Raw genomic sequence first — 13,964 nt, forward strand, 5'->3', positions numbered from 1 at the left:
AGCTAACCAAAAGCTTCACTGCTTTTATTTAGCATAATGAGCAGGGCCTGATACTAGGATTTTTGAGTCCTTGGACACAGCATAAACATCTCTGTACTCTTTGCTGAGAATTATTCGTAATGAAGTATAGCCAGTTGGGCTGGAGGATTCAGAGAACTAGATTTGAGAATTTTTCTGGAAAATGTAAGACCTTTATTGTATTTTTATTTTTACTGTTGCTAAACATCTTATGAAGTATCAGACTTGTGTTTTCCTCTTTCTCTTCTTCTCCCAACCCAAAGTCTTTGGTAAGCCTCCTTTCTATTCTAGTAATTGCAGTTTTGCATTCCCCATAGCAAGTCTACATTGCAACATGCTTACTTCTGTGATGTTCTCACTTAGAGAAGTGGAGCTCCTGTTTTGTTTATTTTTAAGTTATTGGGCAATCTATTAAAAAAAGATCTGACAGCTGCTGTAAATCCTATGTTAAGTTTCTTTTTTTCCACATAACTGACCTAAATTTAGCATTCTCTCAAGTATCTGCCTGTTGGGCAGTTTGCCTGTTTGTTGTCATCTGCAAGTTCTTTGTTTGGTACAGAATGCCCAGTTGAAAGCCCTGGAGGCTGTTGGCCAGAGTTAGTATCTGAACTTTGTCCTTGCATAAACGGCTGGATTGTTTAACATTTTAACTTATTTTTTAAATTTATATTCAACAGTTGGAGTGAATACCTCCAACTGCAGCAGGTTTGTGTGCTTGGAATGCTCAACTTCTTCAGGAATATGTTGAACTATTTGCTTGTATACCATTAAAGGGTACAGAAGAGCCTTGCTAAAAGATGCGTCCTTATCATTCTTTATTGAGGCTTCAGATCTTTCTCCCACCAGAGCTCCAAAAGTAACATAGCCTTCTTTACGAAATAACACACACCAAGAAACAACAAAAAAACAGTAACAAAGTTAAATATACTCAAGCCTGAAGGAATCTGAGAGTGATGACCTTTTTCCCTGCTTTAATTGCAGACAGCAATGTTTAGTTGTTCCTGAATTAGTAGCCCAGTTCTTGTGAAGTCTCATATGTCTTGATCCTGTGGTCTCAGTGTTGGTGCTGTGCCCAAATGTATTTGAGGGCTACAAAGAAACTTGAACAATACTGGTTGCACAATACTTTCTGTGGAAAGTCCCATCATGTTCAGTGTGTTCAGCACAGTACTCCTGTTCAACTTTTTCATCAGTGACCTGGATGAGGGGACAGAGTGCCTCCTCAGCAAGTTTGCGGATGATCCCAAGCTGGGAGGAGTGGCTGACACACCTGAGGGCTGTGCTGCCATTCAGAGAGACCTGGAAAGGCTGGAGAGCTGGGTGGAGAGGAACCTCCTGAGGTTCAACAAGGGCAAGTGCAGAGTCCTGCACCTAGGGAAAAATAACCCTAGGCACCAGCCCAGGCTGAGGGCTGACCTTGTGGAGAGCAGCTCTGCAGAGAAAGACCTAGGAGTGCTGGTGGATGACAAGTTGACCATGAGCCAGCAATGTGCCCTTGTGGCCAAGAAAGTCAATGGTCTCCCAGGGTGCATTGGGAAGAGTGTTGGCAGCAGGTGGAGGGAGGTGATCCTGTCCCTCTCCTCAGCCCTGGGGAGGCCTCATCTCGAGTCCTGTGTCCAGTTCTGGGCCCCCCAGGACAAGACACACATGGAGCTAGTGGAGAGAGTCCAGCGTAGGGCTACAAAGATGATCAGAGGGCTGGAGCACCTGCCCTACGAGGAACGGCTGCGAGAGCTGGGCCTGTTCAGCGTGGGGAAGAGAAGCCTGAGAGGGGAATCTTCTCAATGTGTACAAGTAGCTGAAGGGCGGGTGTCAAGGGGACGGGGACAAGCTCTTTCCAGTTGTCCCGTGTGACAGGACAAGAGGCAATGGGCAGAAATTGAAGCACAGGAAGTTCCACCTGACCGTGAGGGAGAATTTCTTCCCTGTGAGAGTGATGGAGCACTGGACCATGTTGCCCCGAGAGGTTGGGGAGTCTCCTTGTCTGGAGATCTTCAAGGCCTGCTTGGATGCAGCTCTGTCTACCGTGCTCTAGGTGACCTTGCTGAGCGGGGAAGTTGGACTAGATGATCTCCAGAGGTCCCTTCCAACCTTACCGATTCTATGGTTCTATGGTTCTATAATTATGACTATCTCAGTGAACAGGGTGTATGTAAGGAGGGGCCTTTTTGACCTCTTTGCAGAAGAGTCTAGTCAAGAAGTGGAGTCAAGTTGCCACAAGTCGTTCTCCCCTGAAACTGAGTAAGAAACAGAAGCAATTAGGAGAGTATCAGGCTAGAAAAATAGAAGGGGTCCAGCCTGTATGGCAGAGACTGGGCTCAGCAGAGCCATTTCCCCTTCAGTCTCTGAACTGGAAGTCCAAGATCTGCAGTCTCATTTGTCCTCTGAGAAGCTTGCTCTCTTCCGTGCTGCATCACATAACATATCTGTAAGTCATTATCTTCTATTTTTCCTTTCAGCCTTCTTGACAATGCAGTGGATTTAAAGGATCCCAATTCACTCATAATGCTAATGGTGGCTTACTGAGGCCATGTGATGCAGTCATTATTGTATTTCATCAAATCCACATGCAATACCGTAGTAAAGGAGCATCATTTATGCTGAAATGTTAGGAAATGCCAGAAGGAAATTTTGCCTAGGGCACTTTTTGAAGTTTATGCATTGTTTTACTCCTACATAACAGAACTGCATCCTAGCACCACTTTCTCTCTAGGTACATAAGATGAGACTACAGTATAACAGAAATTATTTGAACTTTAAGGGCAAAAGTACTGTCTTCCACTTGTTACAAACTTCTTTAAAATTAATTTGCTGTCATGACATGAAGCCAGTGACATGAAGCATTGTTATCCCCATTTTGGAGTCCTGTGACCCGTTCTGGGCTGCACAGTACAAGAGAGACATGGAACTACGGAGAGAGTCCAGCGTAGGGCTACGAAGATCATCAGAGGGCTGGAGCACCTGCCCTAGGAGGAACGGCTGTGAGAGCTGGGCCTGTTTAGCCTGGGGAAGAGAAGACAGAAGGGGTGGATCTTCTCAATGTGTCTTAAGTACCTGAAGGGAGTGTGTCAAGGGGATGGGGACAAATTCTTTTCAGTGGTGCCAAGTGACGGGACAAGAGGCAATGGGCACAAACTGAAACACAGTTCTATCGGAATATGAGGAAGACTTTCTTCCCTGTGAGAGTGACGGAGCACTTTACCAGGTTGCCCAGAGAGGTTGTGGAGTCTCCTTCTCTGATGATATTCAGAACCTGCCTGGATGTGATCCTGTCTAACGTGCTTGAGCAGGGGTATTGGACTAGATGATCTCCAGAGGTCCCTTCCAACCTCAACCATGCTGTGATTTTACAGAAGGGGAATTTAGGCATGAAACGAACTGAAAAGTAGCACTGGTTTTCGGTGCCAGTGTGAGGGTCCTCAGGTATGATATGTGGATGTGATTTGGTTTCCAGAATACTTTGCACTGTGAGTACTTTATCTTTTAAGTACCATTTCAGTTCCTGTTTGAAATAATTGATTTTGGAACCCTGATGCTATTTTTAACTGTATTTTAGAGGTGCTAATAAGTTAAAAAATTCAGTGTACTGTAGCAGATGCAAAGAGGATATCCCTTGCAAATAAATGGCTTCTGTTGTACTGGGAAATGCTTTCTTTGTTACAGAAGTAGAAATTCTTGACGTGAATGCTAAACTTAACTTTCCAAGATAATGGTTTTGCAACAGCATTCAGGGCAACAACACTGCATGGTCATATCCTACCTTTGCAGCAGGTATATCTCAAGCAGAGGTTGAGTTTTTCACCATGTAACAGAGAGAGTGACCCTCACCCTACAGAAATTTAGCACCTGAGCTGTTGGTTTTATGTCCAAGAGGGGAACTTCATGACCAAGATCAGATGGGAGTTTCCCCTGTGTGTGTGTGAGCAAGCATGAAGGTGACAAATTATGGTCTAGTTGGTGCTTGGTAGGAAAATAATGGGTGGTCTACACTGCATCAATATACATTGCCCAGGAAGATGCCTAGACAAAATCCCTCCTGGCAGTTTTTTTTTTTTTTTTTTAACATCTTGCATAATAAAATGATTCGGATCAATCATGCTGCGCACAGCACCTTCAGTTGTTGCTGCTGACATTTACTGCTACATTATTGATAATTTCCTCTATTTTATCTCTGATCGTAATTTTGTTTGGAAAGAGAATAAGTTGTAATGAGAAAATTTTCAAATCAAAATTAAAAGATACGGTTGGGATCTGCTCCTAATCCAAATCAGAGACCTCTAGCACATTCCACAGAAACATCAAGGGAGGACAGAATTGATGCTACTGAACTTCTTTGAAAGGTGGGAATCCAGAGACAAAAGCTGGGAGAGATGAAGGAAGACTTTCACATTCATCTTCCTTGCCTGTTCTCCTATCAGCAGAACTTCCTCATTTTCGTTATGTAGCAAGAAAGCTAATGGCAGTTGGGGCAACCAAAGCCCCACCTCTAAGACAAGCTGGGATTCCCATGGCTTCCCCTTTGTAAGCCACCTCTCAAATATGCTGCTTTCAGGATACATTCAAACCTGATCAGTGGGCCAATTTCTGCAGCCCTCACCCTCCCTCAAACTAACAAGCCACTGGCTATGCTTCTGCACTCTTTTTTCATATATCCTACTTTTCAATCTTTCATTATATTATCTGCTTAAATCCATGACTACTTTGCATTGGAGAGCGTGTTCTTACCCCCCCTCCCTTTTTTGAGTGTTTGTGCCTAATGCACGTTTAGTGTAAATGAGAGTAAGTGCAGTGAAGAGGCCAATGCCTGACCCACGTGTCTGTCTGTCTTTCTTTTTTCTTTTTTCTTTTTTCTTTCTTTTTTTTTTTTTTTTTTTTTTTTTGCCAAGAAAAGACCTCAGTCTCAAACCTGGAAATATTTCTCAGATTGTTTTTCCCATACCACCCACAGTTCTTTTCCACAGGAGGAAGCTGCTTATGTTGAATGCTGTGGGAACCTAATTGTTACTTTATCGTGCAGTAAGGGGGGAAAAAGTGCTAATTAAACAACACGCTTTTCTAAAACCAGATGATACTTTCATTTTCTAGAAAGAGGAAGCTTGATGTAAAATCACTTCGTCTCTGCCTGACTGAAACCAGATGAATTGCCAAGAACTTTTCTAATTTCATTTGCATAAGCTTTTTTCAAGCTACTTTGAAGAAAGTTCAAAGCTGGTTGGTTATTTGCCACTCAGCAGCAGGAATGCTGGCTTTTCATGTCCTTTGTGTTTCAGTACCAGTAAGGGTAAAACCATTCGTTTGCATATGATAACGCTGTTCCTTTTTAAATAGAGGGTCTAGATTCATGCAGGAGTCTGAAAGTTGCATTTGTCTCCAGAAAATTCAAAATAAGAGCTGATTTACAAGTTTCTCTTGGCTGGTAGTATGCAGACGCTGCTCATCAGCACAGAGTAGTGTTTCAGTAGTTGAAGACACGTGATAAAGTATGCTCTTCTAAAGATGAGAGCTTGGACAATAGGCCTGAAATCTAGTCTTGGCTGTGTCACTAGCCCAGCTTCTTCTCTCCATTTTCTTTCCTTGTTTTTGCCCCATAACACTGGTTCCTTGTGAAGCAGAGGCCTGCTTCTCCAGCAGACTCTGCTGACTAAAAGTCACATTCATCTTTTCCACGTTAGTCTTCCCTGGGCAGTGGTTAGGGACCTGTTCACTTGGACATCACCGGTGGATACTTTGCTTCTTCTCTCAACTCTGCCATTACTGAAACAGTCTTTATGCCTACAGAAAGAGCAGAAATGTGCATGGACATCAGGAGCTGCTTTTTAATGGAAAAAAAATGGCTCCTATCCCAGGTTGAGATGAAACACAGTCAAGCTGCATCACTCTTGCTTACGAAGGAGAGGAGGTAAAGAGGAATTTAGGAGAAAGTCGTGAGCATCGGAGCTCCACAGGCATTGACTCCCTGCTTTACACAGGCATGAGGCTATGAGGAGCAAGGGGAGCTCGTTTGCCAGCATCACAGCCAGTGTCTTGATCTGCTTTGCATAACCAAACAGGGAAACGACTCTTTAAACAAGATGACCAAAATACACTGAGGCCCCATTTGGGTGCTTTTTTTTTCTATTTAGAATCGAAGTGGCATTTGTTTAATTTCTTCATGAGTGAAGTCTATTTTAACGGATAGGTATACCCAAACTGGACGTTAATGTCATGTAGCTTATCCATATTAGTTTAGAGAAATTCAGCCAGATCTTTGTTTCTTATTTCTCAAACATCCCTGCATTGATGTGCCCTCAACTTTTGCTGCCCATTTATCTCTTTGCTTTGCTCTTACTGTGCAGGATCTGTGTGGCTGAAGTCTGTCTGACTTTACTCAGTACATTTATTCCCTTTTCCTTTAGTTCTGCCTGTTGTAACAATTCTGATTTTCTGGTTTGTTGTTCATTACAGGAAAGGTATCTCACTAATAATCAGCCTGAGACCAGTCACCACAAATGGTGATAATGTGCTTATTTGTGCTTTGCCAGGGGGTTGCTGGGGTTGTGGCAGCAACAATGAGGGCTGCTGCTTGAATATTTTAGATGTACTTTTTTCACTGAACAGATTTGAAGATATTGAAGGCACCAGCAGATACTGAAACTCTAAACCTATAGCAGAAACACGAGTTGCATTCCTCTTTGGCTGTGGGCAAGCCTCCTATTAGGAGCGCTAGCAAACTAGTACCTTTGTGCGCAGTCTGACCATGCAAAAGGACAGAAGCTCCTTCTGTACCCTTTGCCTGATGTGTAACATGCTTTACTTAGTTTGGGACATAAAACAGTGTTAATTTTTCATGCGCTTCTGTTTTCTCTGTTAGGTTATGGAGGATCTCTTCAAGACAGCAACAAGTACTGTACTCTCCAAATGTCCTCATGATGTCGAGCTTTTTCATAAATATGTAGCACCTGCACAGAAGGTAATAAATGCAATAGGAAAGAGTTGCAATCCTTTTATGCCTGTTCGGTGCTCTTGACAGTAGGAGGCACTTTTTTTTTCTAGTATACTGTGCTGAGCTGCGTTAGCTAACTCTGAAAAGCCAAAAAATCAGCCTGATCTTCTGTGATTGTTCAAGCCAGTACAGACAGGACACAAAGCTTTCTGTAGCTAGTATGTGTGGCACAGTTGTGGCTCCTAAATCATCTAGCTACGTCTGACTGCTCAGCTCCAAAAGCCAAATATTCTTTCAGCACTGAGCGAGTGGTAGTGGATTTTGACCTACGTCTCAGAAATTAGAGGGAGGTGACTTTTCTACATTTTCACTGGGCCCCTGACTCTTTACTAGTAGCTTTACATTTTTGTTTTTCTTGTTTTAACCAAGGGCAGGTTGGAACAAATGCTGAAGAAGAGATTTGTGACGTAAGTACTTCTATTCCAAAATGATCTGGAAAAGTGTTTTTGCAGGGGGGATCCTTTTTTATATATCTTCCTTTCTCTTCCCAAATCAGTGTCTTCTGAAAAGTATAAATTGCAGTTGCTGTTGTCCTGTTTTCCAGTTGCCCTTCCATCTCCACATGAGACTGGTATATGTGTCTGCTGTTGTCCTTTAGCTTTTGCTGTCCTTCCAGCATGTACCAGAGCAGAGTTCAGCTTTAGTGCTCTGCCTTCTTTCACTGCCTCTCTTTTATACTATTTAAAATCCTAGTTGATTTTCTATTGCCAATTGCTTGTGCTACATTTTTTCCAGTTTTTTACGTGCTAAAGAATAGAGGAGATTTTGGTTTCCTTCTTTCTTGGGCCTGCAGTCATCTCTCTTCTTCCCATCCTTTCCTGGCTCCTCAAATAGGAGGTTCTACGTTCACCCCAAAAAGCCTTGTCAGTTCGCTCAGTCCATCGCTAGTTTTCCTATTAAGCAGGTATAGCTGCCTTTTACAAAAGTAGCCACTTTGAGAACCTCAGGTCTTATATTGGAGTGAAATTTTCGATCAAATTAGTGCAGGATAACACAACCCAAGCACGTAGAGTAATATCTTCCTCCCAGATTTATTTTTTCCAGAAGCTTTCCATATATTAGGGAATACTGTAGATTGAGCTAGTTCTTTAGGGAACTTGATTAATAATTGGATTTAGCTGATGATATAGAGATATTAAATTATCGTGACCAGGTTATCCTTCTTTCTCTCCACCACATGTGTGTGATATGTGGAAAACTTGTGACCAAAGTATCTTCCATTGAATCTTGATTTCCTGCTATCAGACTTGCAGCATCTTTCACTTTCTTTGCTCTGCCGTGGTGCTGTTTTTTCTTTCTTTTATTTTATACTGATAGAAGTCAGTAGAGAAACTGCTCTCAGAACTGTGTCAGAGCAATAGAGAAACATTGTTGAAACTAAATCTTAGAATTTTTGCAAAGTAAAATGAAAACGTTTGAGCTACTGACTCTTTGTACCTTGGACTGCCATTTTCACATAACATTGTGCTGAACGCACTGTTGGTGTTCCTTGTTGATGATACACTAGTTTCTTTTAAAAAAGATCAAAATTAGATGAAATAGTTCTTTGCAGAACTCATTTCTGACTGAAATGCAGCATTGTAGTAATGCGAAAATGTCTTGAGAGCTTAGCACTTCCTGTCTTGCATCTAGCTGAAGCACAGGAAAAAGGTAGGGTTCTTGCCATATAAAATGTAACTTTTTGGTTTCCATCCAAAAAAGCATTGCTGGGAAGTCTGACATCACAGCACAAGTTGGCCTGGGAACGGGGAAATGCTTCCTTAATTTTCCTATGCAGCACTTGGCCAGAAAATTTTCTTGTTATTCCTTTCACACTTATCTCAAAGACTTTTTTTTTTTTTCTTTCAGAATTTCCTACAGTGAAGCAGTGGAAATTTTGAAGCAAGCTTCTCAAACTTTCACTTTCAAGCCAGAGGTAGGTAATTGCCTGGTTGCTTATCCCTGCATCTGCTGGTGTATACAGCCAGGCTGAACTTCATAGATCTCAGGGAAGCCTTCTTTCTCACTTTCTGATAGTGCAACAGTGTTGTTACTCAGCAGAAGTTTATTTATCTTGGTGTGTTTGCTCAGTGGGAACCTCAATACAACTATTACCCTTGAAAGGTAAAATGGGAATTTTGTAGCAGTGGAGCATGTAACATTTGTAGGGAGGGAAGAGACATTTGTAGGGAAGGGATGAGTTTACTGTTGGGGCTTCCGGGCTTTGGCGAAGACCTCTGCGTTTCCCATGTGTGAGTTCTGCTGAGTGTATTGTGGATTCAGCAGCAGTCGTCTCAGGAGGGTTATTGCAGTAGTCCCCAAAAAACAAAATGGTATTTAGGTAGCACTGAGAATTTGACACGGACTAATAAGGCAAAACCTTGTCAAAATACCGTCTGATCTAGATGTAGGTAAAAGGATGCCTTGTTTTTTCAAATGGTAAGTATTGCCTAGGAAAAAATATCACATGCTTGTCTTCCTAGCACTGTTAGGTTACATTCTTTTGAAAACCGTATTTTAACCAGTTTCAAGCACATACACTAGTAGGGTAGTGTTCAAGGCAGTACCATTCTCATGTGTTTATTAATTAATGTTAGTATCATTTTGCTGCTCCAAGGAACATAACCCTCTAGTTTAGGGAGTTCATAGTGAGTTAGATAATTGTCTGATATCTCTGTAAAAGTGAGTGTAGAACCCCCAATCCTGTGTCTAAATGTAGCTACAAATCATATTTGTGGTGCCATCCCCCAAATCACTGCTGTACTTCTGTTGCAAAGGAGGTGAATTTACTAGATGGCTGTGTTAGAGCAGGGGGTTGAAAAGAACCATCTCAGTGAGATGTCTACTACCTTGACCTGAGACAGAAAACTCAGGATTCTTTTAGACCAGAAGAGTCAACAGAATATGCATGTCTCTCCTGCCACCACCACCACCCCTTGCCTAGCCCCTTGCAAATTCTTTGTGCATCCTACCATGGGCTGGAGATCTCTAATCAAAAGTCACAGAATTTATAGCATTTTACGGGAAGAAAGCAGAAGGGATGAAGGGCACTGAGAGAGTCCGATGTTTCTGGTAACAAAGAGTTAGTTGATAGGATGCTGGGGTTTATTAAGTGAGAATTAATGTGGCATGTAACAAGACACAGCAGGGAAGAGAGCAGTGGATTGAGCAAATATACTTTCTATACACCAAAAGTAATACTGAAATGAAGTTGGTTTACTGGGTTGAGTAAGCCAATTTTGGATGGGTGCCTATTTCCCTTAAGCTATCTGGAGTAAGGGGGGTTTTTGCTCTTTGTTTCTTCCGGTGTGATACATCCAACAGGGATGATCTGGACCTGTTCTCTGGAAGTTAAAGCATGTTATTCTAATGGCCTTGCTCTGCTTTAAAATCTGCAGAACTATGTTTTTCTGCTTAGCAAATTTTCTCAGTGAGAAGTTACTGTTGCTGGTTTTGTGTTATTGAAAGCTGCACATCATTCTTGTGCAGGAATTTTGCTATGTTTCTTGCCACAGGTAAGATGCCCCAAAGCAGGATCCCAGGTCTCTTGTTCTTTTTACAGTGGGGCTGTGACCTCCAGACTGAACATGAGAAGTACTTGGTGAAGCACTGTGGTGAGGTTCCCTTGTTTGTGATTAACTACCCCTATGACCTCAAACCTTTTTATATGCGGGACAATGAAGATGGACCTCAACACACGGTGAGTCCACTAGTCATCATTCTACCTCCTTTTTGGTTAGGCATCTGTCTTAGTCTATTGATAAGTAGATCAGGATACTTTTCTGCTGGTTCTCCAGTCAAGAAGTCTAAGATAAGCCGTCTGTCAGCTTCTTCTCTCCAGTCTCTGTTTGCTGTTGTAGGAGAAATCCCCAAAGCAAGAGCAGGATGAAGATTCAGGAAAGATATAAGCAGGGATATCTTATATATATATATATTTTATTTAAATTACTTAAAACAGATTTGCCATAGTTTTTTCTTGTTCTGAGAAACTTTTGTACTGCTAGGCAAAATGCTTAAAATTGCATGGCTCCAAGCAGCCAGTGACTCTTCTGTCATGTAGATCTACTGCAAGTAATCCTCACATAGCAGATAGAGACAAGAAAAAACCTTTTCTTCTACAAGTCCTGTGCTTTGAAGATGTGATTGCCTAATTGAACTGAAATAACCTGAAACCTTGCTTCTACTAAAAAGAGTGATTTAGCCTACCACGTGCCACTGCTGCTTCATTTACATCAGTTCTTGCAGCAGTTCAGCTGTGAGATGAGAAAAGTAACCTTGCAAAATGAAACAAAGAAGAAAACCAGCCCAAACCTAACACACATGCAGATGCTGACATTCTAATCCTAACACTTAAATCAGCATATCAATACCATTGATCCATTGCTATCATTACCACTAGAGCTGGCTCAAGGAAAGGGGGCAGGTAGAGGGCAAACACATGTCAGCTTCAGCTTGTGGTCAGAGCAATTTAAACTCTTGAGGAAATCAGGGTTTCAGAAAATTTGCCTGTGTGTCTTTCTCTGCCAACTCCTGAGTTGCTGTTAGTTGCTGTTCTTTGTTCCCTTTTCAGGCTTGCCTACGTGCACAGGCTATCCCACGAGAATAACCTGATGGGACTCAGTTCACAGCCCCTGGTCTAGATGTCCTCCATCTGGAACATCAGTGCCCTTGGTTAGATTTTGCTTAGGCTTACTGATATCTACCATTTGTAGCACACAGCCCTCTCACAGCATTTTCTGCCAAGCAAATTCCTTGATTTGATGCAATTAAGCAAAGTGTCTTCCCTTCCTGTCAACAAGGGACATTTCCTGCACATGCAGATAGTTACCAAAGTGTCCTGGACTCAGTAGATTACAGTAGCTTTTTATTAACAGCCTGGCTCTGCTAAGTGTCAACCATCTTTTGATGTAAACTGTGTGGTTATATGGTGTGACTTACATTACATTTCTCTTTCTTTATTCAAAGGTTGCAGCTGTTGATCTTCTAGTACCAGGAATAGGGGAGTTATGTGGAGGCAGCTTGAGAGAGGAGCGACTGCCCTTCATTGAATCACGCTTACAGAGGTACAGAAAACCCGGAGGTGCCATCAGACCAGCCTAACTGGAGAGTGTTTCAGCAGCCCTCAGTGGTAGGGAAGCCAGAGGACTGGAAGGACAGCTAGCACTATTTTAAATGTCCTATTTGTTAGCTTTCAGATACCTATTTGAGTAAGTGATTGCTAACTGGTAAAGAAGGTCTTATGCTTCTGTTGCAGGTATGCAAAGTACCTGTGTTTTAGCTCATTACGGAAGAGTTCTGTTCTGGGAGAGAACCTTTTCTCTGGCAGACAGGGCAGCAGGATGCCTCAGTTGTGAGCAGACTGTCTAGGACCAGAGCTGGTCTGAGGCACTTCATCTTCGAGCCTTCCCTTCCCAGCTCACGGGGCTGAGAGTTGATGGCGAACATGGAAGTTGTAATGTAGACAGAGCCTAGATATTTTTGTCACCACATTGTGTAACTGAGGAACTGCAGTTTGAGTCAGAAGCTGCGCTAGCTGTGATGTGACTGGCCTCGATGGCATCTTTTCAGAGAATGCTGTTCTTTGCTAATGGTTTGATGGGAAGCTTCATTAGGAGTGGATAGGATCTGTGCTGAGTCATCTGGTCTCTTTGACAGTTTCCTTCCCTGCTTCTGTGTTCGGGTCTGTGCGACTAAGAGTGATTTTAGGCTAAATTAACTCTCAGAGCTTCAAATCTGGTGGTTAGTTAACAATCATTGGCATTATAGATGGCGGAACCCTCCATGGACAAGTACTCCCTGGATCCTGTCTCAGTTTTCAAAAGAACCTTTCATTGCTTGTCTGAGTCAATTTGTGCCAGTCATACCCTTGTACAAAGCAATTTTGGAGGAAGATTAATCCCAGAGTAACGTCATTTGCACATTGTGAATGACTATCACTTAAATCAGCTACCCGCTCACAGAAATGTATCTAGTCAGTGGAGAAGAGCAAAATCCATTTCTGCATAATGAATCCAAAAGGCAGGGCAATTAAAATCACCACAACATTGGTTCCTAATATATGGTACAGGATGATATTATTCCCTGCATTGCTGCTTGTTCTCCCTCCAAACTCTCCAGAGACAAGCATGCTTCAGCTGAGTTCCGTGTTGCCTGCTGCACTTTTTCATTTGATATTTTTACCGAGGGGTCAGTGAGATCTGTAGTCTGCTGCTGTCAAGGCGTGGAGTTAGAGAAGGGGTGCATGTAGGGGTTAAAGCCAGACTTTCTTGTTTGACCAAAAAAAAAAAAAAAAAAAAAAAAAATCATGGGAATTACTTCCAGCTACAGATGATGCTTTTTCAGTGACTTTAAAGTACAGCTCTGCCTTGAAGATGATCTGGAATAAAAAAATGGAAAAATAGCACCTCTTATCACAAGTTTTTCTCAGTTTTGAGTACTTGGGATCTGCTCTGCTGAGCCAAAATATTTTGTTCTTGCTTTTAAACCTACTTCTTATGGAGCCAACGTAACTGAGAGATGAAGAACTGGATTTTTGTCTCTTTATTCACGTTTCATGGAATAGTCCTCAAAATCCTACAGGGACAATTTTGTAATGCACTGATGATTAGAGAAGTGGCCTCTTTTGGCTTACAGAGAAATTTTTGCATTGAGAGAAGTGGAAGAAACCTGAGCATCATGCCAACTCTGTGAGGGCAGGAAGGGGAGAGAAGTTGCACTAGTGGCAATTAGAAACAAATATTTAGTAGTTTTACAGAAGTTATCACACATTAGTAAAGCCATGGAAGTTTAGTAGGTTTGTGCACTAAAAAAGGAGAGAATTTGCATCATTCCACCATTCTGTAGCCGACACGTGAAGAGATTTTATTTGTCTCATTCGTAAGTGAGATCTAGCTGCGTATCATGGTAAATTTAATATGCAAGCCTGTACTCTCCAAACACTCAAGCAGAGTTTTATCAGTGTGGCTAAAATTAAGAATATGCACGA

The 13,964-nt window shown here is 42.1% G+C and overlaps 1 protein-coding gene across 4 annotated transcripts in view; it reads left to right on the forward strand.

Moving 5' to 3' along the window:
- NARS2 (asparaginyl-tRNA synthetase 2, mitochondrial) overlaps positions 1 to 13,964 on the forward strand; it is a 55,999-nt gene that overhangs the window by 31,511 nt on the left and 10,524 nt on the right. For all 4 annotated transcript variants that reach the window (XM_062567396.1, XM_062567399.1, XM_062567398.1 and 1 more), the window contains 5 exons: positions 6,869 to 6,967; positions 7,370 to 7,407; positions 8,849 to 8,915; positions 10,542 to 10,679; positions 11,945 to 12,042. In XM_062567396.1, the coding sequence (XP_062423380.1) occupies positions 6,869 to 6,967; positions 7,370 to 7,407; positions 8,849 to 8,915; positions 10,542 to 10,679; positions 11,945 to 12,042 (440 nt within the window). The remainder of the gene's footprint in view (positions 1 to 6,868; positions 6,968 to 7,369; positions 7,408 to 8,848; positions 8,916 to 10,541; positions 10,680 to 11,944; positions 12,043 to 13,964) is intronic.

This window comes from Rhea pennata, chromosome 1 (genome assembly GCF_028389875.1).
Source record: "Rhea pennata isolate bPtePen1 chromosome 1, bPtePen1.pri, whole genome shotgun sequence".
Taxonomy (NCBI): domain Eukaryota; kingdom Metazoa; phylum Chordata; class Aves; order Rheiformes; family Rheidae; genus Rhea; species Rhea pennata.